Source organism: Zootoca vivipara, chromosome 3 (assembly GCF_963506605.1).
Source record: "Zootoca vivipara chromosome 3, rZooViv1.1, whole genome shotgun sequence".
Lineage (NCBI taxonomy): Eukaryota > Metazoa > Chordata > Lepidosauria > Squamata > Lacertidae > Zootoca > Zootoca vivipara.
In genome coordinates this window covers 106,784,584-106,811,697 of record NC_083278.1, presented here as the reverse complement: position 1 = coordinate 106,811,697, position 27,114 = coordinate 106,784,584, and the positions used below count along the sequence as shown (strand labels likewise).

Here is a 27,114-nt window from a genome sequence, read left to right as displayed (position 1 = left end):
GGGGTCTGGAATAAGACTGCATTGCGGGGCAGCAGGAAGCAGATTCCCATGCCAGAGTCTTGATCAAGTGGCCACGAACTGGCGATGTTTGAAGAAGAATCTTGCACTCAAGGACCTGCTGCTTAACAAACAGCGCACATAGTTTGGCCCCAAGAAGCTGGGGGTTGGGGTGGGGCTGCTGTCAGTCAGAAAGTATATGAAACCTGGCTTATGTAAGCCAAGCGAACGGACTGAATGTAGGGCAGATACTTCATTGTTCATTATAATGAGGTTTGTGATAGGCCTGGCGTAGTCTGGTTTTATTCTGTGTCATGTCACAGGCAACATTTTTGTAAAAAACAAAAAAACAAAAACAGCATGCTGGGCTGATGGATAAAATGTAGAGTATATATCAATTTTACTGTGGATAAAAAACAACAACAGTGTGCTCATTTCAGCGAACACTATTATGGGCTTCAGCGAGGAGGCCGGTCCATGCTCAGTAATTACCGGGACTATGAAAAACAAATAGTTCAAAGCATAATACACTCATTTGTCACTTCTGATCTCCTTACTTGGACTCTGGCAGTTAGCTTGTCACTCAAAAAGAGCGGGATAAATCTTTTCCAAAGCAGAATGATAGCAATTACCATAATGACACAGCATGTCACTTTTTTGCATGTGCCAAGCTAGAATTTGGAGAGAGGGTGGAGGGAAGAAGGAGAGGAATCAGTGATCTGATATAACAGAAGGGGAGGAGGGGAGTTGGGAAGCTGGCGGCTTCTCCCTTCCGTTCCGCTGTTTAACGGGCCCACTGCCGGCAAGTTCCAAATGTCACCAAATCTGTTTTTCTTCTGATGGCCTATCGTTCGCCCTATGGAATTATTTTGCAATGGTCAGCTTGTGGTTTTCAGACAGGGTTCACTGTAATGTTGGGCTTCCTGGGAAGCTTATCTTTGGGTTTCTCCATAACTAGGGGCTCATCCAAACTACATTTGTCTTGTGATCTCTAGGCACAATTCTGAGAGGTTCTTATTTTGCCCCAATGCTTTCCCCAAGGAAACCCAGTGTTTACTGCTGAATCAGAACAAACGTCAATCGAGTTTCCTGTAGATTGACTTTTTTCTGATTCAGCTATAAATCATGGGCTTTCCTGGAGAAATCTCTTGGACCTGTGCCTAGGAATCGTGGGACAAACTGAAGAAATGGCTCAAAGGGAAGTGTGGAAGAGCCCAATATCAATATTGCAGAACAAGCTTCCTGAAAAGAAGGCTTCCTTGTCATTTCTGATCTGCTGTGCTCAGAGCCTTATCATGAAACTTCTCATAGGCATCTGGTTGGTCTCTGTGAAAACAGGATGCTGGACTAGATGGGTCTATGGCCTGACCCAGGAGGCACTTATGATGTTCTTATCCTCCCCTGCAGGGTTCTGTCAGGGTGATAGTGGGTGTATACTTGTGGGTGCAAACTCTAAGGGTATTCACACATTGCATTCCTCAAATATACAGCCTGCATACCTGTGTGTAGAAATGCCGTACAGTTGTGTACTTATTCACATCCAGCGTTCAGCGTGTGCACAGGCTGTGTGCCTGCATATACAAATAGTGGATGCCGGAACTCACCACAAACACCTCTTACAATGGCAATGGCACCTACTGTAACTGATTGGTGCTGGAACTGAGTTCTGGGGAGTCCTGGCTGAAAAAAATGCCCTGTATGTATGTACTTGTAATGGGTGAACAAACCTCATGTTTATGATGGGCACTGGAATACTCCAATGTTAACAGAGTGTGTGTCCTAAAAAATGTCCCAGAATCTTCCACAACTTTCAGAAGCTCCCCAGCAAGTCGAAACATAGAAAGCTGTTTTATACTGAGCCAGACCGTTGGTCCATCTCACTCAGCATTATTATGCTGACTTGCAGAGCTACCCAGAGATGCCAGGGATTGAACCTGGAATCTTCTGCATCCAGAGGAAATACTGGACCACTGAACTTCTTTAAAGAGGGATAAGGTTCTTTAGAGTTTTGTTGTTGTTGTTTAGTCGTTTAGTCGTGTCCGACTCTTCGTGACCCCATGGACCATAGCACGCCAGGCACTCCTGTCTTGCACTGCCTCCCGCAGTTTGGTCAAACTCATGTTCGTAGCTTTGAGAACACTGTCCAACCATCTTGTCTTACATTCCAGGTTCCTATGCAATATTTTTCTTTACAGCATCGGACTTTCCTTTCGCTTCCAGGCATATCCGCAACTGAGCGTCCTTTCGGCTTTGGCCCAGCCGCTTCATCAGCTCTGAATCTACTTGTACTTGTCCTCCGCTCTTCCTCAGTAGCATGTTGGACGCCTTCCGACCTGAGGGGCTCATCTTCCAGCGTCATAACTTTTATATGCCTGTTGTCTTTGTCCATGGAGTTTTCTTGGCAGGGATACTGGAGTGGCTTGCCAGTTCCTTCTCCAGGTGGATCACGTTTAGTCAAAACTCTCCACTATGACCTGTCCATCTTGGGTGGCCCTGCATGGCATAGCTCATAGCTTCTCCGAGTTATTCAAGCCCCTTCGCCACGACAAGGCATTGATCCATGAAGGGGTCTTTAGAGTTAGAAAGTTCAAAAACCATGACCAGAAGTTTATTCTCCAATCCGCCCCCTTCTTCGGTAAAAGGCAACAACAACTTCTTAGTGTCGTTCTTAGGAAAAGACTTCCACATCTTTCAGACCCTCTTCAGTGTCTCTAGAATGCTGATTTGGCCATTCAGCATCCCTGATTTCCCAGCCCATGAATTTTCAGTGGGGAATTTATTTGCGATGCTGATGAGGAAACTTTAGCGTCGGGAATTTAAAGGCTGTTTCCTCAGTTATTGCTCTGCAAATCAAATGAATTGTGAATGGCTGAACAGGGCTCTACCAGAGTGCTTATTTAGGATAGGTGATATAATCCTACCTGACAGCAATTAAAAGAATTCAGCAGCTAGTCCTGACAACTAATGGAGTTGGCGAAGCAAGTGCCCCCCCCCTCTCTCTCTCTCTGTGTGTGTGTGTGTGTAGGGATAATATTGGATCTTGTCATCCTTCTGAATGGTGGACATCGTGTTCTTGATGAGTTGTTGTTATTGTTGTTGCAATTGTTGTTCTTAATATTGTTGTTATTGTTAGCACAAGTCTGAAGGAAAAACAGTGTGTTTGTGTGTGTGTGTGAGAGAGAGTGTGTGTGTGTGTCCCCAGTACTAGAAGTATGTTTCTCTTGACACACTCAAAGCAAGTCACACATTTTGAGCACTCTTGTTCTGTTCAGGGTTTCTTTAGCAAAGCCATTTCATTTCTTCAGCTGCTTTGATCAAAGCTGCAAAGATACTGCCTGCTTCCCCCCCCCTTTTCCATTGTATCTTGTGCAAATGCTCCATTCACAGCTTACTAAGAACACAGATCTCAAATGGGCTGGTTGTGGGTTCTCTGCTCCATATTTCCTATCTCTCTTGGACTTTGTCTGAAAGTTGTTGTGTTTGTGTTTAACAGATAGTCTTTGTTTTGGTTTATGTATGTGCTGGAATGGTTGTTGTTGTTGTTGTTTAGTTGTTTAGTCGTGTCCGACTCTTCGTGACCCCATGGACCAGAGCACGCCAGGCACTCCTGTCTTGCACTGCCTCCCGCAGTTTGGTCAGACTCATGTTGGTGGCTTCAAGAACACTGTCCAACCATCTCATCCTCTGTCGTCCCCTTCTCCTAGTGCCCTCCATCTTTCCCAACATCAGGGTCTTTTCCAGGGAGTCTTCTCTTCTCATGAGGTGGCCAAAGTATTGGAGCATCAGCTTCAGGATCTGTCCTTCCAGTGAGCACTCAGGGCTGATTTCCTTCAGAATGGATAGCTTTGATCTTCTTGCAGTCCATGGGGCTCTCAAGAGGCTCCTCCAGCACCATAATTCAAAAGCATCAATTCTTCGGCGATCAGCCTTCTTTATGGTCCAGCTCTCACTTCCATACATCACTACTGGGAAAACCATAGCTTTAACTATACGGACCTTTGTAGGCAAGGTGATGTCTCTGCTTTTTAAGATGCTGTCTAGGTTTGTCATTGCTTTTCTCCCAAGAAGCAGGCGTCTTTTAATTTCATGACTGCTGTCACCATCTGCAGTGATCATGGAACCCAAGAAAGTAAAATCTCTCACTGCCTCCATTTCTTCCCCTTCTATTTGCCAGGAGGTGATGGGACCAGTGGCCATGATCTTGGTTTTTTTTGATGTTGAGCTTCAGACCATATTTTGCGCTCTCCTCTTTCACCCTCATTAAAAGGTTCTTTAATTCCTCCTCACTTTCTGCCATCAAGGTTGTGTCATCAGCATATCTGAGGTTGTTGATATTTCTTCCGGCAATCTTAATTCTGTCTTGGGATTCATCCAGTCCAGCCTTTTGCATGATGAATTCTGCATATAAGTTAAATAAGCAGGGAGACAATATACAACCTTGTCGTACTCCTTTCCCAATTTTGAACCAATCAGTTATTCCATATCCAGTTCTAACTGTAGCTTCTTGTCCCACATAGAGATTTCTCAGGAGACAGATGAGGTGATCAGGCACTCCCATTTCTTTAAGAACTTTCCATAGTTTTGTAGGCTAGTAGAATCATAGAATCATAGAATCATAGAGTTGGAAGAGACCACAAGGGCCATCCAGTCCAACCCCCTGCCAAGCAGGAAACACCATCAAAGCATTCTTGACATATGGCTGTCAAGCCTCTGCTTAAAGACCTCCAAAGAAGGAGACTCCACCACACTCCTTGGTAGCAAATTCCACTGCCGAACAGCTCTTACTGTCAGGAAGTTCTTCCTAATGTTTAGGTGGAATCTTCTTTCTTGAAGTTTGAATCCATTGCTCCGTGTCCGCTTCTCTGGAGCAGCAGAAAACAATCTTTCTCCCTCTTCCATATGACATAGTAGACACCATTTTAAACACACACACACACACACACACACCATCTTAGGTGTACTCCAAACAAATATGTGTGAATTGGCTCAAATGGCTATGATGAGCTAGCCTAGGGTTGCATGACAATTACTCTACGATCAGTTGGGAGCAGGGAGTGCTACTTCTCAATTTCCACTTTGTTTTGCTAGAAAAGCTTGAAAGTTCCTAGAAGTAGCAGTTGTTTGGCTTGCAAAACACCTCAGTTTTGCCAGGTGTTTCCTGTGGAGCTCCTACTCTCCCCAAAGTGGGACTGTGAAGCCATTTCAAGTAGACTTTTAACAGATGGTGGAGTCATTTGTTTGCTATCAGACTTGGTAAGATCTGAACTGGGTTCCTGGCATTCTGCTGCTTGCCCCTTCGGCTGTGCCGGCCAGCCCCTTAACTGTACTCCTTCAGCATCTGGTGCAATTAATAAGTCATGAGGAATGAATCGGTAGGCATTGCAAGTGTTTCTGGTCCCCAATGTGCAACACTCATTTATATTAATAGGCAATTCAGTCAATATGCAAGCAGAAGTCCCTAAATTTCCAAGGCGAGAATGAAATTAGGCGGTTGCTAATGCAATATTTCAATTTCACTTGTGAAAAGCACATAAATGTATTTGTGTCCGCACACGTGTGTGTGTGCACACAAACACACACATGGAGAGAGAGTGAGAGAGAAAGAGAGAGAGAATAACATAGTTTTTGCCCAAGAAAAATTACCACATCTTAAATAAACTTATCCTTAAGTGACAATATGGTGGGGAGAATGTAGGAGGGATGAAATCTTCCCTTATTTATAGATGTTTGACTTTTAATTTCCATCTGATGCCTTGGCAAGTATTCAAAGAAAGACACATTTTTCCTTGTTGCCGTTAATAGAATTATAAATGGAGTGGACTTTTTTTTTTTCTTTTTATGTTGGTTCCCGCATGGCATTTTGCTGCAGTCTTCAGATTTGGGTAGAAGATAATTACATCATTTCTTCCATGTATTTAACATGGCTATAGAAGGAAGGGTGCTACTTGGTTTGGGATTTTGTACAGAAACAAGCCACTGAGGAAAGCCATGCTTTCAGAAGAAATTGTCCAAAGGAATTGTATCAATTCAAACAGGAATAGTCTGGCTACTGGATCATTCCTATGCCGAATTACTCAGAAGTAGGGTTTGGGGAAGAAATTTGATTCACTTCTTATGTTCAGGCAAATCTGTCAAACTTGCACTTTCTGAAATAATATGAGAGATGAAACTCAGCTGTCCTTCAAAATTCTCGCTTTTCTGAATCTTTGTGCTGCAGCTCTCCAAGCATACTGTATTTACAAATATATATACCGTGTTTCTCATATTATAAGACACGTCTTATATTTATTTTTTCCTCAAAAAAACACACTATGGCTTATTTTCAAGGGATGTCTTATTTTTTTCCTCCTCCTCCTGCCGCGGCCGGCATTGCTGCTGCTCCTATCACTATGTCTTATTTTCGGGGTATGGCTTATATTCCTTGAATGCTTAAAAATCCTGCTATGGCTTATTTTATGGGGATGCCTTAAAATATGAGAAACAGGGTATATAATAGCTGAAAGTGTATATAATATTGACTATGTTGGTGAAAATAACATAACAAAACCCATGTTCTTGGGAAATATTTTTTGGGGGGAAATGTTGATATTAGTTAAAACTTAATACATACATGTGTTTATTAGGAGAAATGTGACTAAAATGCCGAATTTCCATGAGGCCCTTTAAAATAATAATAATAATAATACAAATTTGCTACAGAAATGTGGAGAACTGAATTTGAAAAATGAAGAACTGATCAGGACTCAGTAAGCCCTGAAAGCAGAGACAGGCTCCAGTGGATTAAGTGAATAGTTGTTCAATAGCCAAGAAGGTGGTTCTTGCAAATGCTGTAGAGGGAAGCGAGGGTCAGATGGGGCTCGTCAACCTGGGAAGGTGGCCCTTCTAGGAGAAGGAAAACACTGATCCTAAACCTCCACTGCTTTGCAGGATATCTTCGGGAGAAGAACAGGCTAAGGATTAAGTCCTACACAAATCTGGGGTGGAATCCCCAAGGCATGTGCCACCACGCTGACCACTCCTGCTGTGGAAACAATTCCTGCATTGTAGGGGGCTGGACCAGACGACCCTCAGGGTCCCTTCCAACTCTATGATTCCATGACTTATGAAATAGTCCCCGTGAAATTGTTATGGACTAGAACAGACTTACCCATCCTGAGTTTGGGGGGGGGATGGTTTTTAGCAAAGGTGGAGCATTTTTTTAGACATTCATGTGCTTTTGGCACGCAGTGCTGTCAGCTGGGTTGAGTTTGTGTGGATCAGGCCCAGGAGAAGAGAGCAGGTAGAGATAATGGCTTAGAGGTAACAAGACCACTGGAATAAGGCGTCACTTGCAGCATTTTTTTTTACTGAAAATCCCCCAAACCCTGGAGCTGGCATTAATCAGAACAAGCTGCCATAGGATGCTGGTATCCCTTCTCAAAGAATACTCGGCATCTGCAAGGTTGCTTTGAGAATAGGATACGATGGTCAAGGGCAGAAAGTTAGGGTTATGGCCTTGTGTGAACTGTGACACAGTTCAGCTTTGCTTCAGTAGCCATGCAGGTGGGTAGAGTTTTGCCATCGGTTTCAGTGATTATACTCTTGGAAGGAAATTTGGACTAAGATGTGGACACACACACACACACACACACACCATTGTGGCTCTGCAGATCTGAAATTGATAGCAAGCCTGGCGCTTTATTAGAGCAATTGTTTTGGTTCTTTATCTGCTTTAATAGTTAATGGGGAGAGCTGGACATTAAACTACTGTTTGGTCCCCGAGTAATGAATTTTGCATTATTATATTTGCCTTTCCTGAAATATAAACACTAAGGAGCCTCTTCTCAAATGGCTTATAGCCCATTTTTGCATAACTAACACGGGAAGTGGCTTTGTAGATTAGACAAAGGCAGGTCTAGTGTTCATCAACGCAGATTAATTAGACGGTTTTCTGAATCTCAGCTGGTGTTCGGGACACGGGAGGGGTGGGCAGGGAGTCAAAAAGAGCATGGCTAAAGTGAAGCTCCTTTGAAAGAAAGGGGGCAGGAGGGGAGGAGAATTTAAATTATATACAGTATCAGATTGCTTTTCAGGTATCTCCTTTATACCAAGCTATGCCTCTAACCCAGGCATCCCCAAACTTTGGCCCTCCAGATTTTTGGACTACAATTCCCATCATCCCTGACCACTGGTCCTGTTAGCTAGGGATCATGGGAGTTGTAGGCCAAAACATCTGGAGGACCGCAGTTTGGGGATGCCTGCTCTAACCCATAAATAGTGTGGGTTTCCAGGACAGCCTGACCACAGCGGTCCATGCATGCCTTGGTAACCTCGGGACTGTAATTCTTGATTTGGGACTGCCCTTGGGTCTGGTCTGGATGCATTAGCTAGGCTGCTTGCAGGAGCAGGCTATTGGCAACATGTCTCTCCATCGCCGAAAGAGCTGTGTTAGTTACAATTTTGCAAGCAGGGCAGGGTCAAAGTTATTCTCCTAATTCCCAAAGCCCTAAACAATTTGGGCCCCAAATATCTTAATTCCTTAGCCCTGATTCCTTATGCCCCGCTTTGATCCCTGAGGTCTTCTGATGGGGCACTTTTGATGGTCCCGTGTGCCCCCGAACTCTGGGAACTGTAGCTCTGCTAGGGGGATAGGGGTCTCCTAACAACGCTCAGCACCCTTCACTCTCAGCAATTATTTTGGGGGAAGCCATGACTGTTTAAAGCAGCATCATAGCACTTTAAAGATGTGGAGCGAGTGCAGCTGGAGTGTCCAGCAAGAAGGGAGGTGAAGAGGAAAGATTTTGCAGCACAGAGATCTTGTTCCCTGCCTTTGAATGCAGTTGTCATCTCCATCCTGATGGAACAGATTTCGAGGCTGCCCCACCCTGGCCTGATTTGGAAGGTGATTTTGACCGCATAAAATTGTCCATTACATGTGAATACATCCTTAGGTGCCTGGGGTGTTTATCAAGCATCCTCCTTGTCCTTGGAGTTTAAAAGGGGCTGACAGGTTTGCTTGCAAAGGATGTGCACTGGCAATTCGCCATCCAGAGGCAGGTCAAGAGATTTGTGGTGCAGTCAAACCGTATTATTGATGTCACATTTTTTACACTTCTTTCCCCTAGAGTTTTAAAAGGAAAATGGCATGAGGGGGGGGGGGAGAATGAATGAATACCAACACAGCTACTAAATAGATGATAAGAAGCTGCTTGGTTGCAAAATCAATTAGCTGCATTTGGTAATGCTATGTGCAGAGCGACGCCCAAAATGGAGGCGAGGAACTTGTAGCTCATTTATTGTGACACTTCAGACAAAGAGCTCATGGCACTCGGGAGGCAGCGGAGAGGCTTAACCACATGACAGCCCATATTTATATCTCCAGACTATTTCACTGTTTCACCCACTGTCCTCGATTGACTCGTCTGGACCATAAATAAATAAATAAATAAAATAGTGGTGGTTGGGAGTATGTTGACATGACATTCCTTAAGCATCAGCTAGCATTTTTGTATAACACAAGTCAGAGCCAGGCTGTTCAACACTGTAATATATGGCCTCGGCCGCTAACAGGAGTGCAGCCAACCCTTCCGTGCTCCGGGATACTTAAGGCCAGGCATCCCCAAACTGCGGCCCTCCAGATGTTTTGGCCTACAACTCCCATGATCCCTAGCTAACAGGACCAGTGGTCGGGGATGATGGGAATTGTAGTCCAAAACATCTGGAGGGCCGAAGTTTGGGGATGCCTGCTTTAGGCAACCTTCTCCAATCTGGTGTCTTCCAGGACTACAATTACCACCAGCCTCAGCCAGCAATAGTCAGGTAGGATGGGAATTGTAGCCCTGCATCATCTGGATGGCATGAGTTTGGCTACCCTTGATCTAGGGCTATATTGCTCACATTTTGGGAGTGAGGGGGAAGGGGTTTCTCACTTTTTTGTACACTCTCAAACTTTGAGGTCCCCTTGAGCATCCCGAAGGCCCCTGAGTCCCCCTTTTTGCTGCAGTACTGTAGTTTGCTGTTGCTAGGAGAGTTAGGATGGAGATTCTAAAGACCACACATATCTGTTTTGGTCATTGTGTATGGTTTTTTTTAAAAAACAACAACAACAACAACAACTACCACTGCTACTACTACTAATGCTCTTTAAAGAATCAGAATATTTTCAGCACCCATGACCTCTGGAACCTATTCATAGGGGAGAACTCCCTGGGCCCCTGGGTGCCTGAGCACCAAAAAATTCCCCATGAAAGGGCTGGGCACCCACAAATTTTGGTGCCAGGGCCATGCACACTGCATGGCACTCAAAGCCCCAGGCACCCACAGTTGCAGGGCCAAGTTGGCACTCCTGAGTCTATTCATGTGTGATCAAAATTTCTTGATTTTTTGTATGAATGTTAAACTTGGCTTTCCGATTAAAAAGATACAGCAGAGAGAAGGATGGATGGATGGACAGGTAGATAGTTTGTACATGCCAGTTGAAGTCTGTTGGAAGCACTCTGCTAGAACCATAGGCGAGGATAGGACTTTTTTATTGGGTACTGCTTGTGGGCTTCTCATAGACATCTGTGAGAACTGGATTGGTGGACCAGATGGCATGATGCAGCAGGCCCTTATTATGTTTCTGTCTCAGGACTGAAGCACATCATTCAGTCTTTAAGGATCTTAGGAAACAGATGTGGGATTGAGAAAGATATTTGAGGTCCAGTTCATAAGTAGACACTGCCACTAATTGTGGCAGCAGGAATTGGTAGCCAACAGTCATTTCTGCTAGCCAGCTACGATATCCAATCCCAACATGACAGTGCATCTGCATTTGTTCATTCATTCATTGCATTCATTGTTGTTGTTTAGTCGTTTAGTCGTGTCCGACTCTTCGTGACCCCATGGACCAGAGCATGCCAGGCACTCCTGTCTTGCACTGCCTCCCGCAGTTTGGTCAAACTCATGTTCATAGCTTCGAGAACACTGTCCAACCATCTCGTCCTCTGTCATCCCCTTCTCCTTGTGCCCTCAATCTTTCCCAACATCAGGGTCTTTTCAGGGAGTCTTCTCTTCTCATGAGGTGGCCAAAGTATTGGAGCCTCAGCTTCACGATCTGTCCTTCCAGTGAGCACTCAGAGCTGATTTCCTTCAGAATGGATAGGTTTGATCTTTGCTCTCACTTCCATACATCACTACTGGGAAAACCATAGCTTTAACTATACGGGCATAAGCAGGCTTGTCTGGGCAGTGCACAATTAGAACAATTTATAATCGCAAGTCTGATAGATCCAACAGCACAACTGTAAAACAAGACAAGTAATTAAAAAGCTGAAATGATAATAATTTCAGGCATAAGAATAAAACCAAGCACACTGTAACACCAGCCATTTGTCATTATTCCCATTTGTCAAACAAAATACCAGTTTCATCAGCAATAACTCAGCCTCTCTTTGAGTTAATGAACACCGGGCAGTCTTGTAGCATGTGTGTTTTAATTTTAATGTGTGATTCACTTCAAAACTTTTGATGATCTTTAAAACTGGTTTCTCCAAAAAGTTGCTTCTTCTTCTTAAAAAACCTCATATATTTTACAACATTTAAGTTTCCTAGTAAAGGTAAAGGTAAAGGGACCCCTGACCATTAGGTCCAGTCGTGACCGACTCTGGGGTTGCGCGCTCATCTCGCATTATTGGCCGAGGGAGCCGGCGTATAGCTTCCAGGTCATGTGGCCAGCATGACAAAGCCGCTTCTGGCAAACCAGAGCAGCACATGGAAACACCGTTTACCTTCCCGCTATAGCGGTTCCTATTTATCTACTTGCATTTTGATGTGCTTTCGAACTGCTAGGTTGGCAGGAGCTGGGACCAAGCAACGGGAGCTCACCCCGTCACAGGGATTCGAACCGCCGACGTTCTGATCAGCAAGCCCTAGGCTCAGTGGTTTAACCACAGCACCACCTGGGTCCCTAGTAAAGTTTCCTAGTAAAAATAAATAAATGGGGCCAATAAGATGATAGGAGATAGGTTATATATATATATATATATATATATATATATATATATATATATCCTATCTAAGGGGTGATATGATAGCCATGTTCAAATATATAAAATGATGTCATATAGAGGAGGGAGAAATGTTGTGGACACAGAGCAATGGATTCAAACTACAAGAAAGAAGATTCCACCTAAACATTAGGAAGAACTTCCTGACAGTAAGAGCTGTTTGGCAGTGGAATTTGCTGCCAAGGAGTGTGGTGGAGTCTCCTTCTTTGGAGGTCTTTAAGCAGAGGCTTGACAGGCATATGTCAAGAATGCTTTGGTGGTGTTTCCTGCTTGGCAGGGGGTTGGACTGGATGGCCCTTGTGGTTTCTTCCAACTCTATGATTCTATGCTTTTAAAATGTCCTGTTGAAAACTTGAAGCATGATAAAAAGAGGAGTCTTGCACCACCTTAAAGATGAAGGCTGCAACCCTAATAATATGTACTCATAAATAAGTCCTAATGAATTCACAGGGGCCTACTCCCAGCTGGGCTGGTGGTGTTAAGATGCAGCAAAGTTGCATCTCAGCTGGTCCCTGTTGGTGAAGTGGAGCACAGCTGATGCCAAGGGTGGGGGGCATGCAGAGACTCAACCTCCTGCCAAAGCTTGTAGTAAGCTACAACTGATCATCCTCCCACCTGCAGTAGCCAGTGGGAAGCCCCCCCCCATGGGACTTTTCAGGGCAGTATGCTAGAGGCTTTGAATCAGTGGGATCCAAAGACCTGCCTGCTCCCCCTGCCCCCTGGCTGTGCCTGCAGTAAAGATGGATGAGAAATCACCTCGCCGCATTCCACCTTGACCAGCAAGAGAGTCAGCAAGGCTTCAAAAGCTGTGCCAACTCCACTGCTCCAGTCAACCCTGCTGGGAGTGCTCTGGATGCCTTCTTTTGTTTTTCTTTGGCTTAATATGGGTAGGGTGAGTTTTCATAGGCTAGGTTTTGCTTCTCAGATACAATTTCCCAAGTGTGATCACTGAAACTCTAGCCATAGGGTTTCGGAAAGCTACTTTTTAAAAAACAAACAAAAACAAAACAAAACAAAAAGCAACCATACAAAAAATTGTGATCAAACCAGACTATGGAGATGGAGATCTTTCATTCCCACTCAACAGAATCTCAAGGTTTAAACCCAGCAGCCTGCTTAATGCAACTGCAAAGAGATGCTACTTTGCTCTTAAGGACGCAAGACAAGCCAGCTGCATCAGGCCAATAGTCTAGCATCCTGTTCTCATGGTGGCCAACTAGATGCCTGTGGGAAACCAGCAAAAAGGAATCAATCACAATAGTGCTTTGCTTTCCTGTGCTTTCTGCCACCTGGCATTCAGAAGCATTGCAGCCTCCAGCTGGGGAGGCACAGCCTAGCCATCGTCAGTAGCTATCAATAGCCCTCTCCTCTGTAAATTTGTTGAATCCTTTTAAAAAGCTATCCAAGTTGTTAGGCATCACCAATGAGTTATGTAGCTTCACTATGCATTGCTTGAGATGGGTGGTGAGAAAATCCATGATCTGGGAAGAAGATGCAGACCAGCTGAAGATGCAATCCAGTTGCCTTGGATTGTTGGCTGGGTTTGTTAGCTCATTCATAAACCCCCAAAAGGTGATGTGAAACCCAATGAATACACAGGGAAGGTCTCTGTTCAGAAGTCACATCTCCATAACAAGAACAAAAAGCTTGTTAACTGTGCAGTGTCTCCCACAAATCAGTGGCATCTTTCATAAGTTTGCTGCATTAACTATGGTTGCGATCACAGGACTACCATTCATTATTTTGTTGTTCCATTCATTATTTTGTCCACTGCAAACTGATCAACCCCATAAAACCATTGTTTGTTTTTATATCTTGCAAGCTGCATTTTAGTATATGGGGGAATCTCTCTTTCTCCACCCTCCCCCAATGCTCTCCATGTAGTTGATGTTGCCTAAACAAGACACAGGCCTTGGCAACAACTTGGGACCCACGTGTTCTGCCAAGGGCAGGGTTCTTTCAGGATCTGGAGCCAATAAGCACACCAGTGGATGAAGAATAAGAAATGCTTTATTTGCATAAGGTTAACAGATAACAGATAGCAGCAGGCATACAAATTATAGCATACCAGACAGAAGTCACACACAATCTCCCCTTCAGCTCCCGAGAGCTCCAGGTAGAGCAGCGAGAGTAACCCCGGCCGACAGTCTCACAGCATCTCGTACCTCAATCTGTGAAGAAGCTCATTGAGCCCCTTCAGCCTACAGCTTTTATATCCAACTTTGATTTCATTGATTGAACCTGCTTAGCAGGCATCACTCATGATCAGCCCGGGACACCCTGTGTGACTAATGCGGAGCAGCTGAGAGTCTCCAACCCAACTCACTGCAACTGGGTATCCTCCCCACTAGCCAAACAGCTGCACTTAGAACACAGGAGACCCAGGAAACTCCTGACACAGGTGTGTGGAAAACAAGTTATACCACCATGAATTGGCAAACCTTAAACCGGGGATGCAAAAGGGAAAGAGACATGTCAGCTAACTCCTCGAAATTACAATGGTCTTCCGCGCTTCCCCTACACCACGAAGCTTATATTAGCCTACCAGCCGTAGAAAATGGACCAAGAGCAGCTTAAAAAGAAATCCTCCTTTTGCTTTGGAGAGCAAAAACCTAGCTCAGTAGTGGAGCACGTACTTTCATGCAGGAAATCCCAGCTTCAGTCCCTGTTGAAGCTGTTGGAAGGATTGGGTGATTGCAACAGTCTCTGCCAGGGAAACACTACCAGTCTGGATTAGACAGGCAAAAAGGCAGACCTGGTAGAAAGCAGCTAGCTATTGGATTCCAGGAAACTATGTGGCCACAATATATGGTTAGGGTTATTTTTGACATAGTGAACACCATAGCAAGAGCTAATGTAGTGTGTTGGACAAGGACCTGGGAAACCGGAATTCAAATCCCCACACGGCCATGAAGCTCACTGGGTGACCTTGGGCCAGTCACTGCCTCTCAGCCTAACATACCTGTAAGAGAAAGGGCTTGCAGAGAGCAGCCCACTCTGCTTACTTCTACCAGCTGGGAGAGCAGCAGCGAGAGCAGCAAGTCTGGGAGGGAAAACCAGGAACAGGAAGTGGTAAAGAAGGGTCCAGGGCTCTGCAGAGTCCTGGAGGCTCAGCTCCGGGCTGGGAGCAGGGAAGCAGGGGCGGAGCTAGCTTCAGGAGGGGCTGGAAGGGAGGAGGTAGGTAGAAAGGCACCTCAGGAGCCTGGTTTGGGACCACGGAGGACCCGTAGAGCAAGGAGGAGGGGGGTTTGGATGCCCAGTCTTAAAAGGGGCGTCAGAGCCCGCGAGAGGCCATTGCGGGCTTCTGCCCCATGCAGAGCAGACATGATTTTAGACATCTCACCACTGTATATAGCATGCACAATAAAACTCTGAAAATCCAGAGGATGTGTGGAGTGCTTACTCGGGAGTAGCCAACACCCCTCTGTGACAATACCTCACAATGTTTTTTTTAGGGGGGTTAAAGGAGGAGGGGGAGAACACAGTGGGTCACCTTGAGCTACTTGGAGGAAAAAGCATAATATAAATGCAAACAAACAAACAAATGTTACACAGGCTTGCACTGTGGCTCAGCGGCAGAGCTTTCTATGCAGAAAGTTCCCAGGTCCAATGCTCAGAATCTTCAGAGTAACAACATTTGGATGGCATCCTATTGGCTATCCCTTACTTAAAGGCTTGGATCACCCAAGCCTGGTGGACTATGGCTCAGTGCGGTGATGGCTTGGACATGCAAATTTATCACCATCCATTAAATGCCACTGACAGAACAGGAACTCACAACCTTTTTTTAAATTTTTATTTAAAAAATGGGTTTCAGTGGAGTAATTTCACACATTCAGATGATAAACACTAAAGGCTGATTCACACATGCAAATTTACTGCATTAAGTGATGGGTTAAATGACTGGGCGAGTCACTGCAGATCAAATTATTATATGTTACAGATTTAATATATTTCACAGAAATGAAAAACATGCATTGCACAATAAACAAAATGGCCTGTGAGCTTCAAATCAGAGAGGAAATTTGAGGCCCTCCAGATGTTTTCAGGCTACAGCTGTCTTCATCCCTGACGGCTGGCCATGCTAGGAGGGGCTGATGGGAGTTGGAGTCCCAATGTCTGGAAGGCCAGTGGTTCCTCAGGTGCTAGGTAGGAGCTTGGCTTTGTGTGTTGAGCAGTTAAGGCTACAATCCTAACCACACTTAACTTGAGGGTAGGACTTGCTGCTGTTGAGACATGGTTAAGATTGTGTTGTATGTCTAAGGCGAGACCACCCCTGACAGGACAACAAAGGAGACCAAGATTTGAGGGTGTTTGTCAGAGGGTCAGTGTGCCGAGACTACAATTCCTGAAATATTTCTTAAACCTAATTTTCTTATAGAACATACATTAAAGAAAGAAAAGTTCAAGTCCAAAACACCTACCTAATATTTTTTTTTTTCTCTCTCTCTTACAGCGGGAACGACATACATATTTAGCAAAGGGGGTGGACAGATCACTTATACGTGGCCTCCCAATGATCGGCCCAGCACGCGAGCGGATAGACTGGCGATAGGGTTCAGCACAGTTCAGAAAGAAGCCGTCTTGGTGCGAGTGGATAGCTCTACTGGGCTCGGAGATTATCTAGAGCTACACATCGTAAGTACCATCAGCAAAATGCAATATTGCTATTTATCTGTGTGTTTCAATTCCAGCTTCTGCTATGGCTATTACAATGCTATCCTTTCCTGAAATTGATTTCCTGCCATTGAGTAATGTTCTTTGGGTTGTTTCTTTTTCTCCCCTCCCCCCAAAATGCGGTTAAGTGATTTATACATTTCAATCCAATTTTTGGAAGAGATTTCAGCATTGAGAGACTAATCCTATTGGTTAACAGCAAAATGAAGGATTTAAAACCACTTTAGCCTCACTGACTTCAGTGGGATTTAACAGGGCTGCCGATTGGGTTCTGAATCACTTTTGAAAAACCAGGGCTTCCCTTTTGGCTACTGCAGTGATTTTTGACACCTGAATAACTTGACGAGTTATATACTTGGTTGTGAGGATGGAGCTGTAATTAAGATTCAGGCCTGCTTAGAATATCCCAGTCACTTGGTGGATATGTATTTTTTCTTTCTGAAAGCCTCACAGCTTTTGACAGGCAGGATCCTTCTTCCAAATCCAATCTGAAAAATAATGTAAAGTAACTGGATTCATTCCCCTGAACTCTTAAATGCCAGAGACTGCACTGAGGTTGCAGGTGATTCCATGTATGTGTGATGTATCCTAGACAACATTAAGAGGAACTAATGCTCTGATCTGTGATGTGAACATATCACATCCACACTGAAAAGGGATCTATTATTGCCTCACCGTGGGAGGGGGCTGTACCAGCAGATCTGAAGGAGGCGGTGGCATGCCCCTTCATTAAGAGGACATTCCTGGACCATGAAGTGTTCGACAACTGTTACCCAGTCGCTAATATTCAATTTGGGGCCAAGTTGCCTGAGAAGGTGCTTGGATGGAATTTCAATTTAGCTTCAGGCTTGATTGGGGGACTGAAATTGCCCTGGTTGATGACCTGTGCTGGGAGAGGGTCAAGTGGGCTGTTGATTTGGCAACTTTTGATACTTTTCTCCACTTCTGGACCACTTGCTGGGAGATGGGGGGCACTGCCTTGCTGCGGTTTTGTTCCTATATCCAGAGGCATCGAGTGACTGTTGTTTGCCCCCCCCCCCCCCAGTGGGAATTATCCCATGGTTTTCTGTACAGCTCAATCTTGTCACCTTTGCTGTTTCACATCTATATGAAGCCACTGGGAGTTGTCATCAGGAGATCTGAGCATAGAGATTCCATCCATATGCTGATGGCCACCAGCTGTATCGCTGTGTAGCATCAGTACCAGGTGAGGCGGCGCAGGTGATGAATCATTGTCTGGAGGTGATAATGGGCTGCATGGTTAAGGTTAAGGGGTGATATGATAACCATGTTCAAATATATAAAAGGATGTCATATAGAGGAGGGAGAAAGGTTGTTTTCTGCTGCTCCAGAGAAGCGGACACGGAGCAACGGATTCAAACTACAAGAAAGAAAATTCCACCTAAACATTAGGAAGAACTTCCTGACAGTAAGAGCTGTTCGGCAGTGGAATTTGCTGCCAAGGAGTGTGGTGGAGTCTCCTTCTTTGGAGGTCTTTAAGCAGAGGCTTGACAGCCATCTGTCAGGAATGCTTTGATGGTGTTTCCTGCTTGGCAGGGGGTTGGACTGGATGGCCCTTGTGGTCTCTTCCAACTCTATGATTCTATGATTCTATGATTCTATGTTGGCCACTGAATTGAAGGTGAATCCAGACAAGATGGAGGTTCTCTAGGTGAATGGTTTGCATATATGGGAGCAGGCAAAATTGCCTCTTTGGGCTGGGGGAAGAGTCACATTCCCCTTGAAGGAGCAGGGACGTGGGTGACATTACATGTCAATCTCAGTGGCTCTGGATGCCTATGCCTGGCTTCAGAGGGTGGGCCAACTCTAGCCATTTCTGTATGGCCATTTCTGGACAGGGGTAGCCTAATGATGATCAGCTATGATCTTGCTATTGTAATGCATTCTGCTGTTAGTGCAGAATACAGTCTGAGTCCAGTCCAAAATAGATCTGTGGGGGGAAACCATCCTTAATCCATGATATGTATCATCCATTTTGAGAGGTAACCATCATCATTGTTATCAATGATAGTAACATATTGCAGTTCAATTTATATGAACGTCAGGAGAGGATATATTAGTCCTAGCAGATTTGCAAAGGAATCTGTCAGAGGAATGGTAATGATCGCATTTGGCCGGGTGCATTGTTAATCCTGATGGGAGCCAACTGATCTCGCCATTACTGTGGAGTGATAAATTTTGAGCAGAAAACACAGTTGTCACCCTGAAAAGTCTAGCTGGGCAATTTCAAGTTGCCTTAGAGCAAATAAGCAGCAATCACCATGGAAATTGTCTGGATTTTTATGGCATCATAAATAAACGATCAGTTGAGATAAACTTAACTAGGGCAGCCGGGGATTTTAGCAGTTTAGATTAATCTCAACTTTGTTAATATATTAAGCTTGAGTTTGATTTAACAACCTTGCCACTTTGTTTGCCGAGGATGGAATAGTTCCTCTTGCAAGAAATTACTTATTGATCTATTAGCAATTTACACTTTTACCCTCGCAAAAAACCGTTCTATGGTGATTATTCCCAAATTGCATTGTGCCATCCTGGTGAATTATGCGATTTCCTCTATTGCATGCAACACTTCCCCAACCTCCCAAGCTTCTCCACATCCCTCACATTCATGCTAGCCGATTTTGCCTGCAATTACACTGACCAGCTGATATAATGCAGCAACCTTAGGGGCAGCTAAAACAGCATGGCAGAACTTGGTTCTAAATTGGTTGTTGTCCTGTTTGCAGGCTTCCCGTGGGCACCTGGTTGTCTGTTGTGAGAACAGGATGCTGAAATAAATCGGCTGCTGACCTGATCCAGCAGGTGCCCTTCTTAATGTTGCATGGGCAATCTAGGGTGGTAGAAAGGTGGATGTTTTTGCTTTGGAATCCGTGGCTTGAATTGCCACGTAAAGTTGCACCATCTTGAGAAGATAGGAAGGGCATAACGTCTTGCTTACACATTTCTTCAGAGAAAAATATCTGCATCTGAAGATGCCTTTATAGAGGGAAAGGGCCATAACTCTGTAGTAGAACACAAGATCTGCATATAGAAGATCTCAGTGTCAACCCCTGGCATCTCCAGGTAGGTCTGAGAAGGACACCTGGGAGACTAGTATAGACTATAGTATAGTATAGACTAGATGGAACAATAATGGAACAATCAGCTACCTGTATTGTCTTTGGGGACAGCCACTTGTCAGTCTAATCCAGGCATCCCCAAACTTTGGCCCTCCAGATCATAGCTGCCAAGTCTCCTGTATTCCCCGGGAAATCCCCTTTTTTCCAGCTGTTCCTAGCTGAAAAAACGGAATTTTTTTTTGTTTTTCCCCGGTTTATTCTGGTGTGACGGCCATTTTGGAACTGGGCGGAGCATGCTCAGAAGTGACTTTTGATGCTGCTCTGCCCAGTTCCAAAAATGGCTGCAGTGCGACTTCTGGTGCGGCGGCCATTTTGGAACTGGGCAAAGCAGCATCAAAAGTCACTTCTGAGCATGTTCAGCCCAGTTCCAAAATGGCAGCACTACTTCCGGTCTGCTACTTCCAGCCCGGTCCCTTATTTCTCGGACAGCAACTTGGCAGGTATGCCAGATGTTTTGGACTACAATTCCCACCATCCCTTACCACTGGTCCTCTTAGCTACGGATCATGGGAGTTGTAGGCCAAAACATCTGGAGGGCCACAGTTTGGGGATGCCTAGTCTAATCCTACATTGTCTGTTCTGACTGGCAGAAGTCCTTTGGAGTCTCAGGAAGAGGTGGCATCACCTGCCACCCGATCCTTTATTAACTAGAGATGCCAGGGATTGAATTTAGGACCATATATGTTACAGACCAGTGTTATACATTTCTGCTATGTGCAGTTCCTCAGAGGGGTGGAGAAAGCTGCTCGGACGCCTGGGGGGCGTGCCCAGGGTGCGGCGAGCTTCCCGTAGGGGCGGGATGAGGGCATGGTGAGCCACCCATAGTGGTGGGGCGCACCATGGGGCCTCTGGAGTCTGCCTGCCTCCTTCCACTCAGCTGCCCTGCAGCTGGGGGAAGGGGGAGGCAGCGGGCAGACTGGGCAGTGTGGAGCCTGTGCACGCCCAAGCTACTGCATCTCTCCCAAAAGAGACATGTGGCTTGGGCGCGTTGCGGGCCCCACAGTGAGTGCTGCCCGGCATTTTGTCACCCCCTCAGTGGTGACACCCAGGTCGGACTGCCCCCACCACAAACACCTTCCTCCACCCCTGGTTCCTCATTCAGTATATGTTTTAACAACACCACAAACTTTTGTTCTGGAAACAGACAGCAAGTTTAATCAGAGGAATAAAAAAACAGACCTACACATTTTACAAAGATTGATGTGAACCAAACGGAATCTAAGCTGATGGTAATTTGCTTCCTGATTGCTACTTGACCATTTGAATCAGCCTTTAATGCTAGACTAGAAACACAATTTACTTACCTAGCAATAGTCCTCCCAGATTAACCATTGCTAAACAGGGAACATTTTAAAGCACCCTGTAATTTATTACTCTTCCAAATCTTCAGCACAACAGACCCTGGAACAAAACCGATTTTTCTGAGCAGCGCCATAATTGTACAGAAGAACTTTATCTTTCACGGGAATTGACATTAGCAGAGATTTCTTTTTTTAAAAAAAAGTTTTGAACCCTATTAGCAAAGCATCTAAAGTTGTCTTTCATCTCAAATTAAGTTGAATCTCAAGTGAAAAGGCTTGTCGACACGGATTCTGAAATTATTACATGTTATGCAAAAAATATGTTTATGTTTTTATTTGCATGCATACCTTTGGTTTGATGGTTTATTGAGTGCACTTCTGTTTGGAGTTGGAGAGAGTGTAGAAGTAAAATGGGATTTCTAGGCACAGTCCTAGTTAAGTGTCCCTGGCACATCAGGCTTCTTTTCCATTGTGGTGTATTTGATAGTCCAATATTGTGGCTTACTAACTTGTTAACATTTTAGCAGAAACCACTGCCATGTGAAAGTATTTCCCCCCTCTCTCTTTTTAGAAAATAATTCATTAGATCTTGAGCAACCTGGTCTGCATTAGAGGCCTCTGTGCTCTAAAATATTATTGCTGCACATTTCCAGAATATTCAGTCAATCAGTCAAGCAAGCAAGCAAGCAGTTTGTTACTAGATATGACAGCCCTTTAGTTATTGCTGCAGCAGGATGGAGGCAAGCAGGGAAGTAGGCAGTATAACATAATCAGTCGCCACATTCACACCCTATGTTCAAAGCACTATGATACCACTTTAAACAGTCGTGGGTTTCCCTCAAAGAATTCTGGGAGCTGTAGTTTGTTAAGGATGCTATGAGTTCCTAGGAGACTTCCCATTCCCTTCACAGATCTACAGTTCCAAGAGTGGTTTAACACTCAGTCCCTCTTCCCAGGGAACTCTGGGAATTGCAGCTCTGGGCGGGGAATAGGGAATCAATGAATTGCCAAAACGGGTCCTGGGTAGGGTGGGAGATGGTTGAGAATAAGAATAAGGATAAGAATTTATTATTTATACCCCACCCATCTGGCTGGGTTTCCCCAGCCATTCCGGGCGGCTTCCAACAGAAAAATGAAATGAAATAATCTATTAAACATTAACAGCTTCGCTAAACAGGGCTGCCTTCAGATGTCTTCTAAAAATCTGGTAGCTGTTTTTCTCTTTGACATCTGATGGGAGGGCGTTCCACAGGGCGGGCGCCACTACCAAGAAGGCCCTCTGCCTGGTTCCCTGTAACCTCACTTCTTGCAATGAGGGAACCCTCAGAAGGCCCTCGGTGCTGGACCTCAGTGTCCGGGCGGAACGATGGGGGTGGAGACGCTCCATTTAGGGAGAAGAAGCTGTTCTATGAGCTTTGAAAAAGCATGAATTGGCCATGGGTGGATCTGCCAAATTCAGTTTCTCCTTTTTTTCCAATCTTAAATTTGCTTTCCCACATTTCTGAATCAGTTTTGCATTCATCATCCCAATACACAAATTTTTGTATGTGATGTACACATTTTTGCAAGCAATTTCCTCTAACATCATGCATTTCTCTACGTTCTTTTCACCAACACATGCATTGTTGTGCACACTTTTGGGTTGAAGGACTAATGCATTTTGAGGGGGATGGATATCTGCATTGCAAAAATTGTAGAAGTGCAGATTTAGAAGATTTTTTAAATATATATTTATTTTTTTGCGTTTCACTTCACTGATGCTCTAACCCAAGATGGGCCTACAAGTCCCACCCCCACTGACCTTTGTCAAACTGGCTGGGGTGGGTTGTAGTTGTAGTCCAACAACATCTTGAGACTCAAGGTTGAAGGACACTGGTCTAGCCTCTGCACAGCACTGGGCTCCTCGGATCAGCTCCTTAAGGGATTCAGTAAACTGAAATTTATGTGTCACCCTCTTTGGCTAACTAGAGTCACAGTGGACAGAGAAGGTTCTGAAAATAAAATAATAATTGGTGTGAAATTCCGTTTGTGTTTGTTCAAGGCCAGGGTGGAGTTATATTAAATTCAGCAGCAGTGGTTGCTTGCCAGTGACAAAGCATCACAATGTTAAAATCCAAATAACACAGTTCTATTAAGAATGGGGAAAAGGTTTGTTTGGCATCAGTGCTTTAACTAGATGTGACAACTGAAGTTAGCATTTGCAATCCTGCCTCGGTACCTCTGAATCAGCACTGGAAATGAAATCAGATTATTAGGCATGGATAGGCACTGCTTTTGCTGCCTACCTTTTGCGCTGAGCAAAGCCCAGATTGAATTTGGGTGGGGTTTTTTTCTCCCTGAGAGGAAACATTTGAGGCGTTTTGAAGGTAGACCTCTCCTCCACACACAGAGAAATTAGAATATATTACATACTGATGGTTGGTAGCAGCCTCGAATAGACTTGACTTATTCTGGATCTCTTGTCAGCATTTTTATTTAATACATAATAATGCAGAAGGGAAAAAAATCCGGTTAGCTTCCTATGTGTGCCATAGGGACATATAGCCCTCCTGCAGTGGAGAGGCAAGCATCACACAAGGGAGAAATTTGGGGAGATATGTGGGTACTGGGTCAGGCACATCAAACTTTATATGCTTCACAAACTCTATCTCATTAATCTTGACAGCCCTGCTACGTAGGCCAGTGTTGTTCTCCAAGTGTTGCATAGCAGGGAGGAAGGACTTACGTAAGAGTCATAGCTGCCAAGTCCAGATCGTAAAGATCCGGGATCGGCAGCGCGCGCACGACCGGAAGTTGCGTGACACAACTTCCGGTGGCGCTTCACCCTTCTATGGGCACCAGAAAATGGCGGCGCCAGCGCCGGAAGTCGCTTCCGTGCATGACCGGAAACACGTAAAAGCGACTTCCAGCGCCGGCGCCGCCATTTTCTGATGCCCATAGAAGGGCGACGCACCACCGGAAGTCGCGTCACGCAACTTCCGGTCATGCGCGGAAGCGACTTCCGGCGCCGGCGCCGCCATTTTCTGGTGCCCATAGAAGGGCAAAGCGGCACCAGAAAAATGGCCGCCAGGAAGAATCGAATGTAAGGGACAATGCCGGGATTCTCTGCCAAACGGGAGACCGCCGGAAACGGTGAGAAAAAAAGGGGTTTTCCCGGCGGATACGGGATACTTGGCAGCTATGGTAAGAGTACCAAATGAGTACGCTAGGAGTTGAACCTGGGTTCACACCCTTAGCCACTATGCTGCACCAGTTTCTTCTTAAGCAACTGGCTTAGCTTCCAGGCATCCCCCTGCCCTGTCCTGCTGTGAGCCATGGGATTAAAATATATCCTTTCCCCACACACAAATTGCTTGTACGTGGTAGACAAGAAACATTTGTGACATATTGAAGCAATAGGACTGTGTGAACACACAGGAGAGTGTGATCACACGAATAGGTGAAACTGCCTATGCCAAATCAAGACTATTGGTCCATCTAATTTGGTATTGTCTACACGGATCAGCAGCTGTTTTCTTGGGTTCCAGACAGGAGTCTTTCTGGAAAGCAGATGCTCTGGCACAGGCATGCGCAAACTCGGCTCTCCAGATGTTTTGAGACTGCAATTCCCATCATCCCGGACCACTGGTCCTGTTAGTTAGGGATGATGGGAGTTGTAGTCCCAAAACATCTGGAGGGCTGAGTTTGCCTATCCCTGCTCTGGCACTAAGCTATAGCCCACCACTGCAATTCCAAGGCCAGCAAATCATGGGAATTGGTGAGACCTGTCTAATCCTAGTGTAGACAGGGGCAATACAGGAAGGGGCAAATTCATGGGGAAAGCACGGTGCTTGAACGTTTTGCCTAGGAATGGACAACAACCATCAGTTAATATGGAATACAATTTTCCTATCTTCTCCCATGGGAGGTGCATAAATACTCAAAGCTGCAAAAGCTTGTGGGCCTTCCCACTGGTGAGATGAGTACCGCATCTTGGGTGAAATAGTATTAAGGAGTCCAAGGAAGCTCCAGCACATTTGCCAGCATTCCACTGATGAAAACAGGGACAAGTTCGCACCACCCTAATTCTGATTCCAAGGCTTTCTGCTTCAGTCCCCTCTTCCTTCACTGCATATTGCCAAAGGCTCTTCTCCACTGATGGTGTTCATTTACTCTGCAATATGCTAACCTCCCAAGTTGAACAAAAGCCAAGAGAGTGTTTATTCTTTTGGTTAAAGTTATCCTTGGAAAAATGTTGCTCTCTGAGAATGGCCAGAACGTGAGAGCTTGAATAACTCCTGGCCTTGCTATGCCCACTTCCCATGCTCTTTTTGGAATGAGCCCAGGACCCACAAGGAAATGGTAGGTGCTGGGTCTAGTATCGAAACAGCATCTCTGCTGCTCCAGAGAAGCGGACATGGAGCAATGGATTCAAACTACAAGAAAGAAGATTCCCCCTAAACATTAGGAAGAACTTCCTGACAGTAAGAGCTGTTCGGCAGTGGAATTTGCTACCAAGGAGTGTGGTGGAGTCTCCTTCTTTGGAGGTCTTTAAGCAGAGGCTTGACAGGCATATGTCAAGAATGCTTTGATGGTGTTTCCTGCTCGGCAGGGGGTTGGACTGGATGGCCCTTGTGGTCTCTTCCAACTCTACGATTCTATGATTCTATGATTCTGACCCAGATACCAGTTGTTGTGGTGGTGGTGGTGGTGGAAATCCTTTCTATTTCTACTGCACAATTTTGAAAACAATTTATTCCCGTTTAATACCCGCCTGATCAGTGAAGTGGGGGTGTGGGTTGGCGGGGAGAAGAAATCTTTCACCGCCTGCCTCCAGGTAAGCCATCAGTTATGTTGCAACGCGAGCTGTTAATTGCAAAGGTTTTGTGTGCATGTCTGCAAGTTGCTGTGCTCAACTAGCAATAACTCTTGTTTGGAGCAGTGTCAGGGGATTGCACAGTTGCTTGGTACTGCTTGATTTGCTCTCACTGGATCAGTTCTTTAGAGCATTCAGTGTGCTATTTTTCCAATGCTCTAATTGGTTATGTATGATGGTGGGCCGGTGGGGGATTGGGAATACCCGTTGCCAGTTATATGTTTGCAGCCAAAAATAAGATGGGTGTGCACTTTCACAGAGGCAGATCTTGTAGTGGGGCTTATGAAAGGTACCAAGAAGTATATGAAAAAAAAGAGAGTTTTTGCTTTCCTCGAGCAAATGGTAAAAGCTATCAAAGAGCAGTCAGCAATTAAATAGGCAGTGATTCCCCCCGCCATTTAAATTAATTCTTATTGGTTCCCATTGTGTATATCCTATCTCTCTTTTTAAATAAGCAGACCAGAAGGCAGGCACAAGAAATATGTGATAAAAATGCAAGTGTATATTAAAATATGTGGTTTGTTTTTAAACTTATCCAGTTTAAAAGCAGAGGTAAAAAAATGATTTGGAAAAATGGAGGGCAAGGGAAAGAGTGAATTTTTTAATGAAATTATAGCCTACATGAGGATGCTGTTCCATATGTAACATGCCAGATCCATTATGCCATATTTACAGAGTGAATGTTTGTGTAGGAGTATGAGCTGTCCGTGCCTGAATCTTTTTTGTCATCTACAATATAATTAGTGCTGTTGTCATGATGAATCTTACAGTCATTCATTATGCAGAATCCCTTAAATGTATGAAAGAAATGCTTGATCTAAAAGTGCACTGAAGTCAATAAGAATAATCAAATTGTAATGGAAACTAGGCTTCCGATACTCAAAGGCCCAGTCCTGTCCAAGGTGCTAATTCTGTGACAGGCCTGTACTAATTGAGATTCCAAGAGGGAGCTAACATTTAAAACTCCTCTGTCACCACAGTTCACTTTAATAACAATGCAAAACAAAAAACCCTCCTCTGGCACATGTTGCAGCTTGTCGATATCCTTCTTAAATTGTGGTGCCCAGAACTGGACACAGTGCTCCAGGTGTGGTCTGACCAAAGTGTAGAATAGA

General features: G+C 44.9%; 1 protein-coding gene across 27 annotated transcripts in view; it reads left to right on the top strand.

Annotated features, from left to right (window-relative positions):
• The window catches only part of NRXN1 (neurexin 1), a 947,796-nt gene that overhangs the window by 689,017 nt on the left and 231,665 nt on the right, over nt 1–27,114 (top strand). For all 27 annotated transcript variants that reach the window (XM_060273115.1, XM_060273114.1, XM_060273113.1 and 24 more), the window contains one exon: nt 16,480–16,661. In XM_060273115.1, the coding sequence (XP_060129098.1) occupies nt 16,480–16,661 (182 nt within the window). The remainder of the gene's footprint in view (nt 1–16,479; nt 16,662–27,114) is intronic.